This window comes from Heloderma suspectum, chromosome 4 (genome assembly GCF_057233095.1).
Source record: "Heloderma suspectum isolate Gila_16-S chromosome 4, 16-S_ref, whole genome shotgun sequence".
NCBI lineage: Eukaryota > Metazoa > Chordata > Lepidosauria > Squamata > Helodermatidae > Heloderma > Heloderma suspectum.
The window spans coordinates 195,498,717-195,524,341 of record NC_139461.1 but is presented as its reverse complement, the minus strand read 5'-3'; the positions used below and the strand labels follow the sequence as shown (position 1 = coordinate 195,524,341).

Here is a 25,625-nt window from a genome sequence, read left to right as displayed (position 1 = left end):
TTTTCAGAGCCGGCTCTTGGTTCATTGCTAGGTGGATCATGTTAGAAAAGTGATTAATGGAAGGCACTAAAGATTAAAGGGGACTTGATCTCAGTGCTAGATATCAAATATATGTTTGTTTTAGTAACATAAATGTTTGCAATTCAGATTTATAGCTAAACAAGTCTATTAACTTCTTTAGTTAGATAAAAAGTATGACCATTTGTCATTTTACCTGGGACCAGCCTCTTAAAATATGGAAGCTAGCCTGGTCCCAAATTTGTTGGGCTGTTGCCACCTATGGGTAGAGTTTTAAAATTTTTCCATATGATATCCATTTAAAACAAACCAAAAAACCTAGGTTGTTTGTCTCAGATTTATTATTCCAGAGGCACTTATATAGAAAAGTCTTACATTTATATAGCGCCTTTCCTCCCAAAGTGCTTTACAAGCTACAATATATTAAAGTACAGCAATTATTTCCTATTGAAATGGGAGCCATCTGTGATTACCACAGTACCAAATAACACCAGGCCAAAATTCTGTATGAGACATAGGGATGCTTCATTCTTGCTGACGTTCCCATCATGCCAAAACTTCCAGTTTAAACAATCATAAAAGCAGTAATCAATGTACAGGATCATAGCACAAATTCATAGCTGAACCACGTTTCTGGATCATTTCAACAACATTTGAAAACGTTTCCGCGAAAAAGCATAATTTCAAAATACTGCTTCCCTTGAGCACTGCTCTAGTTCGTATTGCCTTCATACTTGCTTCCTCATGGGTTCAGTCTATTTCTGATGTACTGTCGATGAAAGAATTGATATTGGAACCTGAGATGTTATAAGGACAGGCAATTTCTGAATACCCAATTATTCTTGACTTCTTATCCAGTATTGAAGTCAGTGGACCAGTTTCATTGGTCAATGGCTACTGAAGTTAATCTGCTCTATTTGATAGACAAAATTAACAGTGTTTGTGTTCAGTGTTGTTATTAACCAGTCTTGAACTGCAGTTCTTCTGAACTTCCTGCAAAGGATGCTATATAAATGAAGGGTGCTTTCTAGTTACTGGCAAAAATATAACATTCTTTAAAAAATCTCAAGTCTACTACTAGTCAAGGTTAGTGCAGACCTCTCTGGAAAATGAATACAAATGTTTAAAAAGCAGCATTTTTTGATCTAAAAAATATAGCAGTTCCTTAGAAAGAGTAGTGTTTGAGAAAGCCAGTCTCTCTAGAATAGCCATTACGAAACAGTTAATCTGAAAGGCAGGGGCTATACGGAAAAAAAAGTTTTCATTAACAGCATAGTAACCTGCATCTCATCAGAGTTACATTCTAGATCACCACACAATCTGAAACTATTGTGCCAGCTAATCTACCTGTGATATCACGTTAACATCGGGTTTTATGATATTGTCTTGAATATATCATCCCACCGTAAGCAGCGAGCACAACTACTCTCAGAATCAGTCTGTAAAGTTATTTAAACAAACAAAAAACAGGTACAGAAGGGTAACTCTTTGCCATATTAAATAAGAAGAGTGTGACGTTATGACAGATAAGAGTTAGTTCAGTGACAAGTTGATTTTAAGCTAACTGCTAGCTTACCCTGTTGTAGCTCTCCACTGATGACTTGCAGAAAAACATGAAGTCAGTGGCATTTATAAATGCTGAACTTGGGAGCAGTACAAGAAGAACAAACTCAATGGGTGGTTTGGAACGTTGACAGTCTTACTATGAAAGGGGGCTAATATAAGTCTGATGTGTAATCACTAAGGTTTTATAGTGAAGAACCAGCAATCACATTTATTTGTACATGTAGCGCATGCCTTTGTGTAGTGCGTTTCTATATTAAATCATATGGACAAAAACACATACCCAGACTTTTGTTGTACTGCAGAGGTTTTTAGAATATTTGGCAGGCTCAATGGTAGCTTACTATACAGCCAGGCTAGCCAGCCACTGTCTTCCCAGTCCCACCTATAAGGTTAACCCAAGGCAACGATCCTGTATTATCATGTGGCAACAGGAATTGCTTCCACCGAAAAATTTATACTTTTAGAAGTCTCTGTTATATGTGGCCTTGCCAGCATGTAGGAGTTTGCGATTGCTTCAGACCAGTTTGGGAAGTGCTCATACATGGTTAAGAATTAAGTAATTTTTATGGAAGTCACTCATAGGAAGCAAAAAAGAAAAGCTCAAGTAATAAAAATCAGTTCTAAAAGGCTTTGAACTGCTAATGTCTCGGGCATTACACAGTTTTTAAAAACCACGCATGCGAACACGCTAAAAAGAGAACATCCAGTTGGCAAATATCGCCTTCTGAGAAATCCAAATCCATGTGGCAGATGTCCATGGCATTTTATTTCGAACTTGTACACAGCTTCCCAGAGCTATCAAATGGATCAGAGCCCTCCAAAATGAGAACAGGGCAAAATGGAACAGCACTGTTTATTTCGTTTTTGTTGAACTGGATGAAGAACAGGATCCAAAGAGCAGTGGGAAGCTATGGACAAAGAGTTGAACACAGGATCGCCACTGGAATGAGCTCATCTCTTTAGATGTTATAAAAGCAGGTTTGGGGCTCACTTTTCCCCTGAACCCAGTACTATTGCAAGCACAGCTTCACCACAACCTCAGGCAAAGGAAAGGCTCACTGCCCTGTGCAATGCTGCAGTAGTTTCGGGTAGTACTACCCTGAAAAGAGTATGATATTCAGTATCATGAATTGATGCACCAGGATATGACATAAAAATTCATGTCTACTGTACTGGGCCCAGAGGAGATAGTGACCCTAACTTTAATAAGGGTTCTTCCCCAGAGGAAGTGGAGGTCAAACAGAAGTCAAATGAATTGACTTCAGAATGTTTACATCCCAAGATGAATCAAAGTCACAGTGATTTAAGCCCAATTTAATTTAGGCAGGTTTTAAAAAAAACCACAAGAATAAGGACATTCTTAGGACATATTAATAATTAAACCAACATATACACAAATTAGTAATATTCTACATAATAGTAAATGCACTGACAGCTTGTTTTGGACAGCGTGTTATCCTACTCCTAGTAACTGGTTTGAAGAAGACGCCATATAGCTTTGTTATGTTACAGTGTACTCTGTCTTTCTATGCCCTGTGCTGTTATCAGTCACTGAAGTAGGTTGTAGGGGAGTTTAAGAACCAAACTCAATTGTGTCTTCAGTAATCTTCTTGAACTCATAGTTTCCTCTTCCATCCATGTGAAGGTAAAACTGAGAAGAGGAAGAAAAACATATTAGTGGACTTCGATTCTAAAGAAAAAAAATGCCAGTTTAGATAAGGATTGTCTACATCACAGGTATTCACATCAATCTATTTCTTCTTGGAAAGAACATTGTAAAATGTTGTGGATATTACACCACTATCTGGTGGCACTGGCAGGCTGCTGGACTACCTATTTTGTGACTACAGTTCAACCAGTTGCCCAAGTTTAAGATATTTTTAGGCAGGTCACAACAGCCAAAAATGATCAGAACTGAAGAAACATACATACAAACTGTTTTAAAATTCATTTTCTGGAACAATCAACATGAGTGCATGGGCCAAGATTCAAAGAACAATAAAATCAGCTTCATGAACTCAAGGGGCAGGGGAGGACGGCTCAGACATTTTAAAACTTAAAACAGCACTCCCCTCCTGCCCCACACAAGCAAACTGCTTTTGAAGGAAGTTTCAGCTGCAGTTTTTGATATGGCATAGGGCTCAGAAGTTCTAAGGGAAAAAACATTCAATTGAGCTATTGGAAGCCCCATGCATAAGCCTAGGCAACTTATTGTATTCTTGCCTCTATTTCCCCACAAATAGGAAAAAAATGTATGTTGCATTTTTCCTTCCATCTGTTTTAAAGAATGGTGATAAGGAATGGCATGCTAGTTGCACCAGTTAACTTTTTCAGACCTAAGAAAATACTCTGCATTGCTACTTTTATATTCATTGTTGACTGGTGAATTTTTTAGTTGTTAAAATATGCAGTCAACATCCAAATCTATGTTTTGATATGTGGCACAGTGTTATGATGTCTCTGGTCCTTACTGAGGAGATGGTTCTGGAAGGAGGTGCTGGGGGAATCCTGTCCAGTGCCCTGGCCATTGGGCCTATGGGATCCCACAGGTTACATCTTGTCCCCTATTTATTATCTACATGAAACTGCTGGGAGAGCTCATCCGCAGGATTTGAGCTTTGATATCATCACTATGTGGATTACATCCAACTTTCTCTCTCCTTTCCATCACAGTCCAGGGAGGCTACAGAGGTCCTGAACTGATGCCTGGAGGCAGTAATGGATTGCATGTGGGTAACAAACTGATGCTTAATCCTGACAAGACAGAGCTGCTCATGGTTAACAGAGATGACCCAGGAATAGGGGTTCAACCAGTGTCAGATGGGGCAGCACTGTCCTTGAAAATGCAGGTTTCATAGATGGGATGTTTTTCTGGATCCAGCTTTGAGCTTGGATGTTCAGGTATCAGCTGTAGATAGGATCACCTTTGACCAGGTTAGGCTTGAGTGCCAACTATGCTTGTTCCTGAAAATTGCAGACTCAGCCAGGGTGACACATACCTTATTTACATCACATTTGGATTACTCCAATGCAGTCTACACGAGGATGCACTCTACATATGGCTGCCTTTTAAAGAGTGCTGGGAAACTATGGTCCAGAATGCTGCAGCCAGACTGTTAAGAGGAGCCGTATGTAGGAGGCCTGCAACTCCCTTATTGAAACAGGTATACTGACTTCCAATTTGTTTCCAGGCCCAGTTCAAAGTGGTGGTGATGGCCTTTAAAGTTCTTTATGGTTTGGGACCAGGATATTTTCCCCCAGGACCCTTCCTGCTAATTGAGGGCCGCTTGTGTGCTTCAGTGTCCCCAGAAATATGCCTAATGGGATAAGAGGGCCTTTTCAGTGGCTGAGCCTAGGCTCTAGAACGCCCTCCTAAGGGATGCTAGTCTCACCCACTGTCTAGTGGCCTATCAGAGGATGGTCAAAGCCTTCCTATTTAGGAAGACCTTTGGACCATAAATAGATGCTTCCTTTTTAAGGTGGTTTTAATTGCTATGGTTAAATTATTTTTGTATTTTTTCCCTTTTTCCTTGCTGTTTTAGTATTTTCTAGCTGATTTATTGTTGCTGTGAAATGGTTTTTAAAAGGTTAATTTATTGTTTTAATTTATGCTCTTAGCTGCTTGGACCTATGGAGGAAAAGCAAGGTATAAATACATTAAATAAATCAAAAACAAACATGCCCACATTTATTCAGTGAATTTTGCAAAACCTGCTGCTATAAAGCTATTAATTTTATTCTTAAAACACAGATGTAAGAAATCAAGGCATCATAATGACAGAGACATGTATTTCATGAATCAAAACAGACAAAAACATTTAAAAGAAATAAACCTTACTTCATGATGCTTCCAGAGTGACTTTCTGTGAGATACAGTGAAAAGAGTGATGCCAACCTAAAGTGACAGAATACAGTTGAAGATAAAATACGTTTTCCAGGGCTAGTTTTCCATCAGATTTCACCAAAATGAAAAAGAAAAAAAAACCATTGAAGGGCCAACCTTCATGTGATATGAGGAATCAGTAACTGAGTATTCCAATGTCTTTACCGTTTTCTCCCCATTGGGGTATGGGACAATTTGGAACCAGGCTATAGTGTTAGGGGAAACCCTTTCCTCTCACACTGTCCAGGATTGGATGATCACTGGGGGGAAAAGAAGCGATTGTGATTTCTCCTCCTGCTCCTGTGCGTGCTATGCACGTGCCTACTGTTTACATAATTAGCTGCGCTGCAGCATGGGCTGCTGTGTCATGTGAACCCAGAGCATGGCACGGGTGGCTTTGTACCCACCTACAACCTATGACGTGCAGTAGGGATTGTAGGGTGGGTACGAAGCCACCCATGCCGCACGCCGCACTGGATTCGCATGACATGCCAACCCGCACTGCGGCACGGCTAATTATGTAAACAACGGATGTGAGCGTAACATGCACAGGAGTCGGGGGAGAAGCCACAATGGCTTCTTTTCCCCGTGTGATTATCCAAACCCTCCCCCCCGCCATTCCCTTGATAAAGATTGCTCCTCTGCAGCTAATAAGAGCATGTATTTTGGTGCCTGTAAGTTTCCTTGCCCTTTGCTAATAGTAGCTTGGGGATGGGGCAATTTGCACTATGGATCTGTATCTGCAAAAGGTTAACTCCCCCTTCCCTTGGCCTGAATCCAAAATCTCCCCACCCCCTGAAGCTGCTTTTGGAAAGAGACATTGAAAGTTCCAATCACAGATCTCCTATATCAGCCCTAATATGTCTAATATCACATAAGGATTCAGTTCTTAAAGTATCATTCATTACAATGGGATAGATTTAAAGGCATACATATATTTCTTACCAAGATCATCAGGACTGAAAACTACTTAGCTTCAACCTGTATATTCTAATAAACTGCTTTGCAACTATACATCTTTTGCTAAAATTTATCTTTTAAAAAAAGCTTTCTTCATTTACTTGTCAGGGTGGAAACTGAGCCGACAGAACCCCAGAGCAGTTCTGATTCTGAGGAGGATCAGCAATCCATGGGAAAGGAGCCAGCTCATCCCTCACAGGCACAGCAGCTGGCAGAGATTCCTCCTGCCGGCATTCCTGAGATAGATAGTGACCCGGGCAGTGAGAGAGTGCGGGAGGGGGGCTTGCTAGACGCTCGACGCAGAGAGCGACGAGCGATGGAGGGCACGGAAAGGAGGCGTAGCACCTGTTTGGCGCACCAGCAACGGCCGCCTCCCATGGACCCAAGGGAAAGAGGGAGGATCTCTCCCTAGCCCATAAGTTCAGGGTCTTCAAGTGATTCTCCTTCAAATGGGGACCAACTGCCTACCCGGAGTATAGGCTACTCCGCTGTTCATTGCTTAGTCGCTGGTGATTAGCATCTGAAAGAGTCATTAAGTTGTAAAAGGATTAAAGCTTTAAAAAGAATCTTTTCGTCTGTGTCTTGAGTTGGCTATTGGAGTGTACTGAAAGAGGCCGCTAGGGCGCTCCTGACATTACTATAGTTAAGAATATATAAAATTGTCAACTTGTAGCCAATACATTGAAACATATTAAAAATCATATCCAATTGTGTCCCTTCCCTTACAAAAGGCTCTTTGAGGCAGCAGAAGCCTCTGTGACTGAAAAGGGGAAGGAGGTGATTTTTGCAAATTCTCTGTTTCTCCTCCTGCCACCACATCACCTCCCACATTGTTCCAAAGGATCCCCCAACCCTCTGTATGAGGTGATGGGGAGCTTTGGGGTCTGCAAAGGGAAGAGGGAATGAGCAAAAATTGTCACACACACACACACCCCTTCTGTTCATAGACGCTTCCATGAATAGCTTCATAGGCATGAAGAGCCTTCCATGAGCAGAGGGACACAACTGCATACATTTTGCAGAAAACAGGTAAGTGATTTGATAATCTAGCTTCTCTCTTCTCTGGGCATGCATTATGTCTCTTGTGCTTTACTCTATCTCCTTCAATGTGGGTATATGAACACAGGGATACTACAGTAGTATATGCTCTTACTTATACTTCTTGATGTTGCTTTCAAAGTTAGAACTTGAACTGACAATGTAAACAGCCAATAGACTTTGAACAACAGAACACATGCAGGCATACATACTTTCCGACAATGACTGTAGATATAACCTTCTACGTCAACGCTAACAGCGCTAGTACATTCGTCCAGAATTGCAAACTGGGGTTTATGGTAAAACAGTCTGGCCATCTGCAATGCAAAATCAAATGCTAAAAAACTAACCCATGATACCATGACATACGGTTTGTATACATTTTTACAACACTACGCTAAAACTAACTTTTGCATACAAGAAAATATTTTAATCTATCATATAAATGATTCACATTATATATAAGGAACATTCAAATTATAGCACTGCAATGTAAATCTGAATTCATCCCATGATCCCCATATTCTAAAGAGGGTATCAGTGCCCACACATTCTTTGTATGTGGCACTCTAGTAAACACTGGAGTAAAGCAGCTATTTAAACTTTTCGATTTTCTGCCTTTCAAGAGAAAATAGACGCAATGGTTCTCAATCTATTGCCATTACACAGATTTAAGGGAAGGAACACAGCTCAGTGACAGAGCATGTGCTTTGCATATAGAAGGTCCTATATTCAGTCACTGAGACCCTGAAGTGCTACTACCAGCAGTTAGAGTAAATATTGGGCTAAATGCAATAACATCAAGAAAGACAGCTTGTCAGGTTATCATTACTTTAAAAATGTTGTAAGGCATCAGCTCACTCTTTTCCCCCTTTTAACTATTCTCAATAGCAGGCATTGTAAAACATCTTGCTCATATTTAAATACTGAACAACAGTTTTACTTAAGTTATGTCTATCCTCAGAGTGCTTAAAAATCATTGTGTGAAAACCACATACTGCCATCCTCTGTTTCTCTCCTCCACTGAGAACATCCATCCAGTCTTGAATACTATCCCAGCCTCCTTCACGTTCCAGGATCTGCCCCAACTGGACATTATCTAAATACTCCTTTAGCACCTGCAAGTAAAACAGTAGACAAATATAGATCAACGTGCTTGCAGATGTACTTGCTTGATGACTTCTTATAGTTTATCTAATATACCCACCTTGAAAAGATGCTTAGAATGGTTTAATTCAACATGCGTTATCATGTAACTATAGCAACAAGCAATACCAAAACACAGCAAGCAAGCTGAAGTGAGTACTTTGACTTCTATCCATTCCTGGCACTGAAGTCTAATGTTAGTTATGCCGCTTGTTAGGCAAAACACATACAGTACTTCTGAAAGTAGTTCAACCTTCTAATCCATTACCAAGAGGAAGTCTGGCCACCACTTTCTCCCTCCCAGCTAAGAGAGACAATCCCATTAGCACTGTGCTGTGTTTCTTTGGCTTTCAGTTTGTTTCCTGCCTTTTGGTCTTGAGCAGGGATGGGAAACAGCAATAGTTACCACTAATGTGCTTGGGCTCCCAAATCAGGGAAGCAGCAGTGGATAATGGGACCTTTTATGTATAAATAAATAAAATAAATAAATCTTGCCTCCCTCTTATAGTTGGAAGGAGAGCACAGGGACCAGGATATTAAGAGAAGCAGCAGCAATCATGATGCCACCACCGTGTTAGGCTACATGTGAAGCTATCCAGTTTCATCTGTGTCAAAGGTTCAGTAGCACTTAGGGTAGAAGGGAGACATTCTATGCAAGTAAACTGCCAAGCTGGAGACTTGTCCCATTTCTACCCCACCCTACCCATGCACCCCGTGTTTAACATCAGCAACTGCTGAGACAGGGAATTTGCACACTGGCTTCTCTTTCCTGTAGACTTAGAGAGCACACACACAGGTGCTTGCAAGTTTGCCACTTGGATTCAATTGTTACCTGCCCTACGTAAGTGGCAAAGTTGAGATGCATCTACAATAAATGTATAGGATTAGCTTTTACAAGCAGACCCCTATACAAGTGCAGAATTCCAGCTGAGCAAATCAGTGCTTATAGCAGTTTGTAGGACGGAGGCCATAATCAAGCAACTGGCTATAAAACATGATAATAAACCAATTATAAATACACAGATGTTAAAGTTGACAGCCAAAACAGAACCAGCCGGACAATCTCTCTCTCTGCCATGATACTTTCAGCATGGTGATCTGTCTTGCAATAGTTTCAGGGATGTATTCTCTTTTTAAGATTGTATCCCTAATGTATAGTAGGACTCAGAATGTATAGTGCTAGCTTCCCACTCCCGTCTGTCATTCGAATCACAGATACCCCTCTTTGTAATTGCAGCATTTCTCCTCCTCTGTACTAGGGATGTCTCTCATGGGGAAATCTGGCCCTTTTCAGGCTCGCTGGATTTCCCTGGCATTCCTGGCTTGGCTTGTATTTGCGAACCGAGCAGCGGTCTTTTCCCCAAAAAGAACTTTTCTTCTTCGTAAATTGCCATTTGTGGAAACTGTGGCTGCAATTTACACACATTGCCACTGGGGGGTGGGATCCACAAGCTGGCCTGACTCAATGCAATCAAGTCAGGCAAGCTTGCAGGGAGGCGAGCTGAAGTCCGGAGACTGAGCTGCCAAAAGCTTGGTGAACTCCACCTCCTGGATGGATTCCTCTGACATCTCTACTCTGCACACATTAGAGCTGATCACAGTTCCAAGAGTGTCAACTAGTGGTGATTAACCATACTGCAACTACACCGCAATTGGTTGCATGAACAGTGGGTTCAACCAAATAGCCTTCTCTTGAAAAAGAGAAACAAAAATATACCTATACTGAATCAAAGATTATATAAAAGCTATGAGGATACTGCCATTTCTGATTTTTACATCATTTTTGTATTTAGGTTTATAGCGAACTAAGCCTTTCCTGCTTTTGCTATAAAAGGTAACCTATAAATATATGGAAAGGCTTAAAAAGGGTATTTCACCTGGTCAGAGATTCCTTTCCTTCTCTGGTCTTCTATAGTATCTGGATAAATTACTTGGTCTCTGAGAGTTCCAAGGGTCATATATGGTCTCTGAAATTAAATGGTAAGGGATTAGGAAGTTTGGACACACTTTCAAAACAAGAAATACCAATTGCCATGGTGGTTTGCTTTACCTGGGGAACATAAAACAATTTTCCTCTTTCCGGTTTAGTTAGACAACCACCAAACAGAGGCCACAACTGCAATAAGAAAAGAAAAGATTCAGGTAGTTGTGCTTTTCTTGTTGTTATTATTAAAAGAATTCTTACTCCTGTATTCACTTACCTCACCAAGGACACGGAAGAGTGAACTCTTTCCACACCCATTTGGCCCACAAATCAGAACATTTGCACCCGATCGTACCTGGAATGTAAGTCAAGACAGCATGTGTTTAAATACTCTGAAAATATAAATTAAGTGCGCTATGAGTGGCTGCTCAGTTTGCATGTGGTCAACCTTGGACTCGATGGCCTTGTAGGCCCCTTCCAACCCTACTATTCTATGATTAACCTATTAGTTTTGCCTCCTTAATCCATGAATAAATATACAAATTGACTAAACTTTTTCTAGGTGAATACACTGACCTGGTTCACATGATCATGGTGGCCGAAACACCATGGGTTATCGTTGGGTTATCTGACGGTTGCTACCCACCCCAAACAAGCGCCTAGGTTCGGACGACATGGCAAGCTGCACTAGTGGAAGTAACTAGGAAATCCAGCCAGCGTGTGCAGTGGCTGCAACAAGCCATGGTGGCTTGTTGCAGCTGCTGGGATTGTGTGAACTGGGCCATTATGTTATTTCAGGTACCTATATTCAGAATGAAAACATTCAAACAGGGAAATTTTAAAATGCCAACTGATTTACTGATCATTTTTAAAAACAAACCCACAAGAATCCTTTAACCTACAAAGTCAAATTCCTACATGCAAACTTTGCTCATGTTCAAGAACTATGCAGTCTTGCTTCTTTATTATTTTGATGTTCAGTTCAATGTAGATGCTAGAAACTACTGAGCTAGAAATCTGGAAATGTAAGAAATTACAGGAAGCAATCAATCTGAGATTGCATACCTAAGCATATTCACTAGGAAATAAATACCACTATAACCAGTAAAGCTGACTGCTGCGTAAACATGTCTAGAACTGAGCGGCACAAGAGGAGGCCTATACAATTAATTTGTTTACACTCCTGTCTTATAATGCCCTATCAAGGGATGTGAACATGGCTCCGGATTACTGTTTTTAAATGGGCTTTAAAGTATTGGATGATCCAGTCTGCTTTTAAATGAATTTTGTTGTTCAGTCGTGTCCGACTCTTCGTGACCCCATGGACCATAACACGCCAGGCCTTCCTGTCCTGCGCTTTCTCCCGGAGCGTGCTCAAGTCCATATTCATTGCATCAGTGATGCTATCTAGCCATCTCATCCTCTGCCATCCCCTTCTCCTTTTGCCTTCAGTTTTTTCCAGCATCAGGGTCTTTTCCAGAGAGTTTTCTCTTCGCAAATGTGAGTTTTATTGCTGTTATTTTAAAATGTTTTAAGTGACTGATTTAATTAATTGTATTAATTGTATTCTATATTTTATTGTTTAAAAGTTACTTTGTAAACCACCTTGAGGGTCTGCCTTGAAAGGCGGTATAAACTTTTTAAAAATATGATTAAGCAAATGTAGGACTCCCATATGATGATAACGTTTCACTTTACATTAACCCAACAGTGACATCTAGTGGTAATACTATGTTTGATTATGTACAAATGATCCTTCTGACTTCATTGGTGGGGCAGATTTGCACATGCAGATTTATTCAGGCATGGGGCTTCCCCAACGCTATTTAAAAGAAAACAGTTCAATGTGCAGAAGCTCTATTAAAAACCCTCTGGATTGGGCTCTCATTCTAAAACTAAGGCCATAGACTACAAGTGGCTGTAAGGGTTGCTGGTCAATTTTATTATACAGTTTTCGGATGAGTAGGTCTGTATTTCATATTGATCTACCAGAGACTTTGGTTTGGATCAAAGTCTGTGTGAGAGGAAGGCTGCTCATACAATGTCTATTGCCAGTTCCCTCTTTTCCCCAAAGCACCACTCTGGAACAGCATTGTCTTTGGAGGGTGAAGGAATCATTCAAAATCGGGTCACTAACACAAGAACTTCATTGTGCCCAATTTTGAGTGATTCTCTCCTCCCAATACAGCTGTTCACTAGCACAGACCATGCTGTGCACAAGTGTCACTTGACCTTGTCTTTTCGTGAGGAGGCTTTTTGTGAGGAGAGGATTTTCGTGAGGAGGAGAGGATGGGAAAGATTCTTGCTCTCATGCAGACTCTAGATCCAACCAATTATTTCAAGACGGAATCATGCATGTTAAAACATACCTCGAAGTTGAGATCTTTAAGCAAGATATCACCATTTGGTGTCACCAATGGAACATGATCAAACCTTCAAGGAAAACAGACATACCACCATTACTACGAAGATGACATGCTTGCTGAATTACTGCTACATAAAACTTGTCACGTAGCTATATCACAAAACACAGCACAGTTAACAGGTGCTGTAAAGATGAATATGGACTAGTGAGTGAGCAGGAAAATATATGAAAGTCTCAGAAATGGAGAATGTGGAAATTGTAATGTTCAGGAAGTAGGCTAGCCTCTGCTCCTCTCTGATGATCTTTCTTCCCAAGAATGATATATAGAACAGAACTGGAGATGGAAATAAGCTTAACCAAAATGTTGTCACATTTCCTGTTGCCATCCCGGTTTAAGAGCCATGTAGTTTGAGAATCTCTAGGCAGGATGAAAACTGTATCAATCAACAACTCAATCACTATGTTGATCTCTAGTTCACTCCCAATGATTAACAGTATAATTTGGACAAGCACTGACTTATTCCAACCGTCGTTTATACTTTCACTATTAACACCCATGCCTAGAGAAAAAGTTCTTGGGCCCAAGAGAAGGCAACATCTGTAAACAACTAATTAGGGTGACACAAATGTTGCCCTACAAAGCTGCCTTATACCAAGCCAGTCAAATTTTGCCCATTACTGTCTCCTCAAACTGGCAGAAGCTCTCAGGTGATACAAATTAGTAAGCATCTGCAAGCCTATATAATTTGCATTGAAATGTAGCTTTGGAATTATTTTTATATGATTACTATTTATGGCTGTTGTTGTTTTGTCACAGGAAGTCTGGTAATGAATGTTGAAATCCTTCCTTACACAAGTCCCCTTCAGAATGGTACTCACATTAAGGCATAAAGTTTGTAGAAAAGAGATGTACCTATGGGCCCATTCCCAATAACCCACAGCAACTCCCGGCTCCATCATCCACACATTTGTGTGGCCATCTGAGGTGGGGAAGCCTCCTCACACAGAACCCTACATGAGTAGTTTTCCCTAGATCATGGAACCTTGACTGCACAATGAGTATTATTTATTTATTTACAATATTTATACACTGCTCCACATCAAAAGGTTTCGGAGAGGTGAACAGTAAAGATTTTTTAAAAAACCCACCATGTTAAAACAATGAAAACATTTTTAAAAGAAACACGTTCTAATAAGACCGAATTTAATAAACTGCGGCTGGTCACTCAAGTAGGGTTTACCAAAACAACAATACCTTCAGGAGGCGCCAAAAGGAACACAACACTGGTGCCTGCCAAACCTCCAGAGCCAGGGAGTTCCACAGGAAGGGGGCCATCACACTGAAGCCTCTTTTCCTGGTGGACTCCAGCCAGGCCATGGGTCCATGTGGAATCACCAGGAACATGCCCTTTGATGACCTCAGTGACTGGGCAAGTTGGTAGTCGTTTTAATATTGTTTTAATAAGTTTTTATATATTATTGTTTTTCTTTGAATTGTTGTACATCACCTTGGTGACATTTTGGGGAAGGCTGTATATAAATATTAATTAATAAATAAAAATAAGATGTATGGGTGTGTGGAACTGAGGCCAACGAGAAAGGTATAATAAGATATGAGGCCCCTTACATACTTGATAATGTTATCAGCTATGACAATTTGTCCAGCACCAGGAATCAGTGGGACAGCATCCTCTAGATCTGAATCTTAAATTAAAAACAAACATACACACACATTAGAAAGTAGATAAGCATTGCCATGAGTTAAATATTTGTATTAAGGTTTGTCAGTTACCTTTTTCTTGTGATAACATGGTCCGCTGGTATTTGCCACTGTTTAACTCCCTCAGAACTTGCATTAATTCTGTAATCCGAGCTGTGAAGCTAAAAGTTTAACGTTTATTGAACTGAAAAGTTATTGAGTCTTTTTCTTCAAAACTAAAGTTTCAGAGAAAAATAAATGAAATATCCAAAATGGCGAACACTGAAAGCATAATAATTCAAACAAGTTACATTTACATAGTATAACTGACACAGTTGTAAAACATATTTTCTCACATGGCACAAGGTTATTTCAATTGCTTACAGAGATGAGAAAAAGTTTGTGAGCCCTAATGCTAATTGCGGAAATACCACGATACCCTTCGTGAATCAAAACCAGTCTTCTTCTAAATATCCAATAGGGTTTGTATTAACCAATTCCATGTCTTGTGAAATAAAATTATGTATAAATTAGGCAAACAATGAGTATTTAAGAGCCAGGGTATGTGCAAACGTAAGTGAAGCCCCAGCTGCAACAGCTCAATTAAAAGGAATAATTTGAATCAGTGTTCAAGTAATTAGGTGGATCTTCAGGGGTGAGTTTGGGAGGCCCCACACTATAAAAGGATCAGAAACTTGGTGAGTTTGGTCTTTACCATACGGTTTTGTGGAAACACGTCATGCCACGTTCAAAAGACATCTCTGAGGACCTCAGAAAAGCCGTTATTGCTGCTCATCAGTCTAGAAAGGCTTACAAGACCATTTCTAAGGATTTGGGGCTCCACCAATCTACAGATAATCTACAAATGGAGAAGGTTCAAGACCACAGTCACTCTACCCAGGAACGTTAGACCTACCAAAATCTCTTCAAGAACGAACCAGCACATCATCCAGGAAGTCAAAATGAGCCCCAGAGTAACATCCAAGGATCGGCAGGCAACTCTCGCCTTGGCTAATGTGAGTGTTCATGACTCAACTTTCAGAAAAAGACTGAACAAGAATGGTGTTTATGGGAGGATAGCTGGGAGGAAACCACTGCTCTCTAAAAAGAACACTGCTGCCCAACTGAAGTTTGCTAAAGATCACATAGATGATCCCCAAGACTTCTGGAACAATATTTTCTGAACAGACGAATCAAAGGTAGAACTTTTTGGCTTCAATGAGAAATGTTATGTTTAGTAAAAAACAAACACTGAGTTCAGACAGAAGAACCTCATCCCAACTGTCAAGCATGGTGGTGGGAATGTGATGGTTTGGGCCTGCTTTTCTGCCTCAGGACCTGGATGGCTTGCCTTCATTGGCACAACCATGAATTCTGCAGTGTATCAGAAGATTCTAGAGGAGAATGTCAGGCCATCCATCCATGAGCTGAAGCTGAACTGAAAGTGGGTCATGCAACATGACAATGATCCTAAACATACAAGTAGATTTACAAAAGAATGGCTGCAGAAGAAGAAATTCCATGTTTTAGGATGGCCTAGTCAAAGTCTGGACCTAAATCCCATTGAAATGTGGCAGGACTTGATGCGAGCTGTTCATGCAAGGAAGCCTTCAAATGTCACTGAGTTGAAGCAGTTCTGTAAGGAGGAATGGGCCAAAATTCCTCAAAACCGATGTGAGAAACTGACCAAGAGTTATAGGAAATGCTTACTTGAAGTCATTGCTGCTCAAGGGGGTGCCACCAGGTACTGAATCTAAAGGTTCACATACTTTTTCACACATGGATATTTAATGTTGAATCAGTAGTGGATGAATGAATGTTGAAAAAACATCATGTTTCTGTGTCATTTGTTTAATTAGGTTATCTGTTGCTCCTTATGTAGGATTATGGGGTTAGATTAAGCTCTAATAACATTTTAGATTGGAAATATGTAACAATCCTAAGGGGTTCACAAACCTTTTCTCGCCACTGTAACTGTCTTAGGTCAGGAGCACTGAAAATGTTGGCTTTAATCAGAAAATGCTTTGCATTTTCTATAAATAAGCCTTTAACAGCAAAATCCTATTGAGGTCTACTCAGAAGTAAGTTGTATTGGGTTCAGTGGGGCTTACTTTCATGTAAATAGATAAATGATTGCAGCCTACGCCTTATATTACAAAATAAATATATTTCAGTTTTCTGAGATACTTATTTTTTAAATATAATCTTACAGAATTTAAGTCAAAAAGAGGCTAAACTCAGAAGAATATTATGGCAAGCAAAATAGCAGCAACTTCCTAGAACTAGAGGTCACTGGACTTCCAAAACTGCAGATTTTGGTTGCTGACAAGGAGGATAAATTAGGATTTATTTTATGAAGATTGCCAATTGCACACATTATTAATCAACCTTACCCAGCCAGTCGCGTCATTTCACGACCTGCCAGAACTATTCTGCCAAGAGCTTGAGACATTCTCAGTAACATTCTTCCACTCTGGTAGTAATCCTTAAAGTAAAAAAATACAAGGTTGCTCATGAATGAACAAAATGCATGTCAACCCACTATATAACTGCTCTCAGGAGGTTATTACTTACCTCCAAAAGTTCTGCATGGCTACTATTCTGATGACGAGGATGAGATAAGTTTAAAAATGGACGGCTAACAACCAGATAGCCAACTACAGTAGCAAGGTCTACAAGATGTAAAGAAAAAAAAATCAGTTAATTCTGAATGTGAAGTTTACTGTGCTTTTAAAGACACACCAACCCAGCCTTTCCCAACCTGGCACTCTCTCCCACCATCCCCCATGCTGGCTTGAAATGATGGGAGTGGCAGTCCAATACATATGGAGGGCACCAGGTTGGGGAAGGCTGCATAAACCCAACACAGGCCAGCAGTACAATGCAGCTCTACCCTATTCTTTATCAATCCCACCTGCTAACTTCATTCCAGTTAGGTTTTCAGTTTCAACAGTGGTTTGGATCCAAAGAAGCAAGAGTGGAACTCTGCTTGTGCAAGGGGGCTTTCCCTTTCCCTGCTCCTGACAAGCCACTCCCAAGGTTCAGGAAGCCTCTAGAATGGTATGGAATGTGACATAAGGAGGACACTGAGAGGTGTAGAGAATCCATGGAAATCAGGGGGCCACCTTCGTCAAGTGGAAATGCCTTTTTGCTTGTGCAAAGCACTTTTTGATCAAAGCCAGGAAATGGACAGTGGGCCTATGGAACACCAAAGCATTCCATAGTTCCTCTTGGGACTATCACAGAGATCTGTGATGGGAAAAAACAGTTGTGCACACTTACATTTGGCAACGATGGTATCTATAAAGCCCATAGTAAACCGGAACAAAATGAAATTGTGCAAGTGCTCTACCTAGCAAAATGAAAAAGTTGGGAACTGTGTCAATACATTCTATATATTGAAATAAGAGAACCATTAGCACTGAAAAGCTCAGCCAACCATCATTAAAGTTTATGTACATTTGTGTGAACACGAACCAAATGAATGTTGAAACAGTGCACACAAGGGAAGTACTTAATAAAAGGTAGGCAAAACACACTCAGCAGCCTACTTTTAGAAACCTTGGCAACCCCAGCTTTCATTTAAAAAGAAGGGGGACAGACTTTCATGGTTCATAAATAGGCTCAATTCCATTCTTGGAGCCCAACAGGGAGAAAACCAGCTGGGGGAAGTAGCAGGCAGGAGAAAGGTCCATCACCATTCATGTCTTCCCTGGAAATCCTGCTCCCACCCCATTATTTTACCATTGCTTGGTGGCAATCTATGTTAGAAGACACAGGTGTGCCACTGTCATGTGCAGTTCTGCCATTATTCCAGTATAATCCCAACATTCCTGAAGATTTACATTTTTATCACATAAGAGTATATCACGATGAAGGCTATGCTTGTTCTTGTTGTTGTTGTTAAGTCGTGTCCGACTCTTCGTGACCCCATGGACCATAGCACGCCAGGCCTTCCTGTCCTCCGCTCTCTCCCGGAGCGTGCTCAAGGAAGGCTATGCTACCCAATTGATAAAACGCTGTTGCAATTCTGATTATTCTTCTGAAAAACATAACCCTCCTTTAAACCTTGCTAACTCCTTTAGTTACAAAACCATCAAGCAACTGCTGGTTCACAACAGCCATTCATCTCTGCAATCTTGGGTGGGCCATTAAATCAAACATAGGCTATACAAAAAAGAAAGCCTGATGACTTGCAACCTTTTTCCTTTTACTACATGATCCCATGGCAATATGTTTCACACAGTAGTTACGCATTGCATACATGAAAGAATATAGATTTTTAAAAAAATTGTTATCATTTCATTTAGATGTTCATCTGATTAAACTTCCCTCTAGCATTTGTGCAAAAAGTCTCAAAGAAAGCACTTGGGCCATAGTTCCAAACTTTGTAGAATTTATTGTTTACCTTATACAACTGCTTTATGCTGACTTACCAGTTTGCGGAAGGCTTTGTGAATTGTCTGTTTTTCCCTTTGATTCCCATTATAAAAAGCAATTTCTTCACTATAAAAAAGAGTAATTTTAAATGAACAGATTTTCACAAGACTAGAAATCAGGCCTGAGACACACATGCAGCAGAATGAGGTGGAAGAGTCTAGTGGTAGCAGAACAGACACTTCAGACTGCAGGTGGGGGATCACAATTTTGAATGATCCCCTAGATAAAAACAACAACAACAACAACACACCTTGTATGTAGAAAACTAGAATAGCAATGAGTGAGCTGAACTAGAATTGATCTTCCTGCTATGCTACTTTTCTACTTGCAGGGATTTTTAAACATAGGGCAATAATCAAAAATATTATCCCTCACCCTGCAACATGAGGTGCTGTAGTCTATTTCACCACCTCATGAATTTATCACCTCATTGTGCTGCATGGGCAGACCAGCCCTCAAAGCTGCTACAGTGTTATTTTATAACAAAGAGGCATTTGCAATAATATAAAAACTAGTGCTATGCTGAATCCTGCCCCCTATTTTCGGGAACTTTTTCTCTCCCTGCAAAAGAGGCATTGTTTTTTTTGCCTCTTTCACAGGGAGGGGGAGAATTTTCTCCTTGGGGAGGGGGACAGGGTTTCCACATACCTTTTTGATGTGCAGGCGATTCGTGAGGGGTCTTCTTTCTATATTTTTTTTTAAACATCCCCTGCACTTCAGGAGCCCAGGACTCTTTTCCAGCTGGGAGTTCCTCCTGAATGCCTACTGAAGAGGGAGAGGTCACATGGTCTCCTGGGAGTTCAGACAAAACTGCCGAGCTAGAGAAGAGTCCTACGCTCCTGCAAGTGTGGGGGCTGTTTTAAAAACAAAGACGGACCCCTCAAGAATCGCCTACACTTAAGAAGGTATGTGGAAATCCTGCTTTCCTCCCCAAGGAGAAAATTCTCCAAAATTCTCACCTCTCCCAGCCTCTTTAACCAGAGTTTTCATTCCCCCCACCCCCATGCCAAAAACGGAAGAATCAAAATTTTCGGCACAGTGTTAATCAAAACCAGTAAAATGTTATTTCCTTTGAAATGGCCAAATGACGGAGTTAAATAGCTCAGCATTTGTGCATTCTTATTTTAGCAAATGTATATTAAGCTACAAGCCTGATATCCTAGGTCTACGTACCTGCAACTAGTCCTGGTTCTTAGTACTTCCTGGAAGCAGTTCACCTAAGTTGTTAACAAACTCATTTTTGTAATAGGGAAGGGTATCAAAAAAAATTCAGCTTGCAGAAGCAAACCACCTTGGGAGCTGCTTCCTAAGACAACTAGAGAGAAATGAGGTGCCCTTGCAGATCCTGTATATTCAGTTTGGGGATGATGACCTTGGATTTTTATTTCATTCATTTCATTTCTTTTATTATATTTCTATACCGCCTCACAGCCGAAGCTCTCTGGACAGTTCACAAAAATTAAAAAAAACATTAAAATACATTATACGAAGTATAAAACCATTCACCTAATGATACAGAACAAACAGCACACACAACAACAACATATATCTAAACAATTTAAAACAATCAGCCAGAGACAAAGAGACTCCTTATATGCTTTATCCAGCCCTTATGCAAGAGCTTGTTGCAAGTATTTTTAAAATGAAAAAATACAGACAGGGTCTTATTTTGCTAGCCATATGTGACCTTCATGAACAATTGTTTGGCCTTCAAACAAACTCATACCTGTTTGTAATGAGCCGTGAATTGACAAATCTGTACTCTCCTTCATATTTTTGTTCTGTGATAGTCATTTTACCTATGGGTCTCCTTAAGCGTGTAAGGAAAAAGCCTGAAAAAATCAAGTAGGCCATCATGGAAGCAGGACCCTGAAAATATTTAGGAAACAAGACAAGAATTCCAGAAGAAATATGTTACCATTATTATTTTTTAAAACATATTGATGTATATGCATGTGTATATGTGGAGGGGGTATGTTTATTTTAAAGAAAGTTTTAATTTTTTTTATATGGCCATTTGCCCAAGGGCAGAATCCTATGCATATTTAGAGACAAAAAGTCTTACAACTCCCAGCATTCCCCAGCCAGCAGAGCTGGCTGAGGAATCGTGGAAGTTGTAGGACTTTTTCTGTCTAAACATACATCAGATTGCATCCTAAATATATTTGCAGGGTAACTATTCAAGTATATTGGCTGCAACTGAGATGTCTGCTAGACATGAAGTCCACACAAACAAGCCTGCTCCATTCTCTTCAATGCAGGGGAGTTCCTTGCTTGCACAGCGCACTATCCAGCCTTGTAGCTAGAGGGTAACATCTACTTGCACAGAACCTCTGTGTGCATGCCAGAGCCACTGGGAAAACATGCTAAAATGGCAACATGTAATAAAACAATGTGAAGCCTGACATTTTGTATTGTTTCCCAGGTTAAATAAAGAATTCAAGTGTACGCCTCATATAACAGCCCATTAACAGTATAATTATTTTAATTAATGGCTAGTTAATTAGTGTATCTACTTGTAATTTTTGTGATTGGAAGTGTATAGCATACTAAATCTGTATAAAAAGTGTATTCCATGTCATCTTGAAAGAGACCAAGAACATTTTTCTAATATTGTTTTCTATTTGCTAAAGTTAATACAAGCCATTTGTACAGATATGAAAAATTATTCCTTTTCAAATCAACAAGTAGGCACAGCTGCAGGATTGTAGCCAAGGTTTTTTAACTCCTTACCCAAAACTCAGTCAAGTGTTCTCCTTCAATGTTCTTGAATTTTCCTCCACTTGAGAAAAATCACTTGCAAGTTTTAAAAGTATCTGTGTACAGTATACTGCTCTCTTTAATAAGGAGACTTTGTATGGGACTATTTTATGCAGTGCTACTTTTTAATTAATATTATTACCAATGCCTTCATATCTTTTCTGTTAGCCTAAGGCTGCAATCCTATGCACACTTACCTGGGAGTAAACCCCACTGAATACAGTGACCTGGTTTGCACATCATGATAAGCCACAGTGGGCTGTCACCGAAGATGGTTGCATGGTGGCTTAGGATGATGTCCAAACCCGGTGCGGCTTTTCTGTCATGCGTTGTTTTTCGCAAACAAGCCACCCTGAGAACCCATGGCTTGTAGTAAAGTTGTTTAGGGTGGCTTGTTCTCAGGGTGGCTTGTTGTGACATCTGAACCTGGCAGTCGCTTCAGCGTGGGTTGTTTAAAACGTCGAGAGAGCAGCCTTCCAACAGCAACAAAAAACCTTGCCGGCTGCTCCTCACCATATTGCTAAGAATATCCCCTCTCTATTACATCTTGAAATGATACTAGTCAATTTACTCCTCCACTTTGTCGCCTCCCTAGACAGCAACACCAATTTTTTCAGCTTCAGGGAGATTTGTGCAAATTTAACATTATTTCTTTTGCCTTCAGGGAGATTTGCGCATATTTAACTTCTTAAAAAAAACTTTGGGGGAGATTTGTGCAAATCCGCTAAAGCGCAGTAACTGCTCCGCTTTAGCTCAGGTTGGAAGTGTTTGTGCATTTGCTGAACTCCTGAGTTCCAAGTGTTTGTCAACAGTAGATCTACAGAAAGTCCCCTAATAATACATCCCTTATATTGGAGACCATAGGTATCCTATTCATAACCATTCCAGACCATAAATAAAAATGTCACTTTACCTGTGCGCCTATTGCACTTGTTAGCTTGAAAATATAGAGAACAATATCCAAAAATGGCTGAAAGAGAAGGTTTAATATTAAAGGTGAATTTCAAAAAGGACCCTAAAAAACAAATGAACTGCCATGTTCTACAAACAAACACAGATAGAACAGCCCAACAAAACACGGCAGTGTCAGAATTATATTAATCTTAATGTATACAAAGCAGGCATTCCAATTCTATTTAGAAATCATGCTAACTGAAGTTATAAGAGAAGACCAAAATAACACAAAAACATATCAACCTGTCTAGTGAGCCTTTTTTTCTTTGTTATGTCTACTGCTCAATATAAACAGAATGAAAACCTGTCTTCAACAGGGAGAGCAATCCTATGGCCCATAGACAGCAAGTGCGGATTCCTAGATCCAAGGTCAGACTCAGCACTCCGACCTTGGACCCAGGAGACTGAGTTCCCTGCCCCCTCCCTGCTGGCATGGAAAGAACCTACCTCACAGCCGGCCTGGAGGGAGGTAAAGGGAGTGTTTCTGTGGGCGGGGAGTGGACTGGGCAGGCCGGCTTACAAGGAATCCTCCAGCCTCCTTCCCCCCCGCTCTCCGATGCCTCGGCTAGAGGGCAAAGAATCCCATCTAGCTGAAATGCAGAGTGGGAGGAGTGTAGAGGCAAAGATTACCTCTGCTGCTTCTCCCACTCTGCTTTGGATGGCCGTAAGCCTCCGAGTCTGGTGTCTTACAGCCATGCCCATAGGATTGCGCTCTAAGTCTTCCAGATTCATGATGAGACAGCAGAGTCTGGGCCTGAGCCTGAATGTGGTTCGGCAAACAAGCAGCTACAGATTACAAACATGATGCTGTAACCTACTGATTGAACATGTCACACGGAGAAGCAGCTGAACTAACATGATTTCAGTTACATGCAAGATGTGCCCCCGCTGGGAGACACAGAAAGCAAGTTTATTTACAATGTGCTACCCAGCACGTGGGCATAGATTATTTTTGATGTGGCTAATTCAGCTCATCACCGACTACCTAGTAACCTGGATTTATGTGCAACTAATTATGCGAAACATTTATTTAATGTTATTAATCATGCTAAACATTTACAGCAGTACTCAATGGTATCATTCTGCAAACTCAAATAGCACTAGCGGAGCTCTGCCAAATCTGCATCTGTAATCCTCAGCCACTTGGGCAAACATAACTTTAGTTGGTTTCTCCTCTTGCACATAGTTCAGAACCTAATTTCTGCTAGCACAATGACACCATTAGATACTGCCCTTATTTTATGTATTTAAAATTCTTCTACCCCGCCCTTTCTCCAAAAGGAGCACAGAGTAGCTTACAATATTAACAAAACAAGTACCAATGAGGCAACCATAAAATCACACTATCATACTAAAACAAATAAAATACAACCATAATAATCTAACCTAAACACACCCAAACCAACAAGTCAGGAGCCAAATGCCTGTGTAAATAAAAGAGTTTTCACTTAACTTTTTACTCTTTAACTTACATTTAAAAATAGTCACAATAGAGGCTAATCATGCCTCTCCTGGGAGGGAGTTCCACAAACAGGAGGCAGCTACTGAGAAAGCCCTCTCTTGAGTCCCCACCCCAGTTGCAGAGGGCCCACAAACTGGGCATGGCCTCCAGATTGAAGAATCCTAGTTGGTTGGTTATTAAAAAGGTTAAATCCTGCAAATGCTTAAACAATATTTAACGACTCAGATTATGAAATTACCAAAGAATGATTTTTCTTTAAACTTACCTTGCTAAGGTTTGAATATAGGTCTACAACACTGTTACAAAACTTTTCCACATCTTGTGTAAGCAGCTGATCAGGATTACCTATTCTGTTGTCTAGATTCCCCATTTTATAGTAAGTGTAAGTCCTAAAACGTCAAGAAATCAGCAATTTAGAATAATATGGCATTTTTACTGAAATCATATCATTTTAAGAAATATTAATGGCATTTAATAATTTTAGCGCATGATTTATGGTTGGTTGCAATTATTTCAGTATAATTTTAATTTAACATTAAACACTGAAAAAACATTAATCACTTACTGAAGATATTGCTCATAAAGGTACTTGGTGAGTCGCACACGGAAACACAATTTAAGTTCATTTAGCCCATACTTCAGGAAGTTATTCACCAGGGAAATCTATAAAGAACAGCAATATAACATGATACAAACCCCGAACAGCTAAATAAAATAAAGCAACTTACTTATCTGCATCACTAAGAGTGTAAGACCTAAGGTGCATAAAACCCACCACCTTAGGTTAGATCAGATGGCACATTAAAATCCAAATTAAGACCGACACCAAATTAAAGAAACCTTACGTTTCTTGGGTTGCAATCCTATATACGCTTATTTAGGAGTAAGCCCCAATAAATTCAGCGAGACTTACTCCTGAGTAAACATACACAGGGCTGCACTGTCAGTTGACTTAACCAATCAATCGATTGATTGAATCTGCATAAATCTGCATGAAAAAATACTAATTCTAAAGCAACAACACAAGCTTGGATCCAAAGAACTGTGAGCAGGAGAAAGTGTAATAGTGCTGCTCAGTGGCCTATTGTACAAAGTTTGGGAAGACTTCTCACAACACAGTGCCACAATGTTGTATAACATTACGGCACGAGAAACATGATAGATAAGGAGGGTATAAGCTGTAGCGTACATACTCTAATGGACCATCACAAGGTCTGGAGAAAGAACTTGTTCAAACACTTGTGAAAGAGCTTGCATTAATGGAATATCGTCTCTGGATCTGGGATTGCTTTCCTCACAGAGCACTGTTCTGCTAGGACAGAAATAGAACTTCAGTAAGCAGAGCAGCCTTTCTACTACAGGAAGAGCACCTCTGAATCCAAGCCATGCTCTTTGTTTTTAGACAACGCA

At 40.2% G+C, this 25,625-nt stretch overlaps 1 protein-coding gene across 1 annotated transcript in view; it reads right to left on the bottom strand.

Annotated features, from left to right (window-relative positions):
- Positions 1 to 341: 341 nt before the first annotated feature.
- Positions 342 to 25,625, bottom strand: part of ABCD3 (ATP binding cassette subfamily D member 3) — a 47,940-nt gene continuing 22,656 nt past the window's right edge. The window contains exons 6-23 of the mRNA XM_084851829.1: positions 24,781 to 24,878; positions 24,481 to 24,604; positions 22,713 to 22,769; positions 20,766 to 20,908; positions 19,036 to 19,105; positions 17,882 to 17,951; positions 17,174 to 17,271; positions 16,993 to 17,084; positions 14,693 to 14,781; positions 14,532 to 14,604; positions 12,905 to 12,968; positions 10,813 to 10,890; positions 10,662 to 10,727; positions 10,489 to 10,578; positions 8,464 to 8,583; positions 7,678 to 7,782; positions 5,423 to 5,479; positions 342 to 3,235 (exon numbers count right to left, since the gene is read on the bottom strand). Coding sequence (XP_084707955.1) covers positions 3,158 to 3,235; positions 5,423 to 5,479; positions 7,678 to 7,782; positions 8,464 to 8,583; positions 10,489 to 10,578; positions 10,662 to 10,727; positions 10,813 to 10,890; positions 12,905 to 12,968; positions 14,532 to 14,604; positions 14,693 to 14,781; positions 16,993 to 17,084; positions 17,174 to 17,271; positions 17,882 to 17,951; positions 19,036 to 19,105; positions 20,766 to 20,908; positions 22,713 to 22,769; positions 24,481 to 24,604; positions 24,781 to 24,878 — 1,572 coding nt within the window. The 3' untranslated portion in view covers positions 342 to 3,157. The remainder of the gene's footprint in view (positions 3,236 to 5,422; positions 5,480 to 7,677; positions 7,783 to 8,463; positions 8,584 to 10,488; positions 10,579 to 10,661; positions 10,728 to 10,812; positions 10,891 to 12,904; positions 12,969 to 14,531; positions 14,605 to 14,692; positions 14,782 to 16,992; positions 17,085 to 17,173; positions 17,272 to 17,881; positions 17,952 to 19,035; positions 19,106 to 20,765; positions 20,909 to 22,712; positions 22,770 to 24,480; positions 24,605 to 24,780; positions 24,879 to 25,625) is intronic.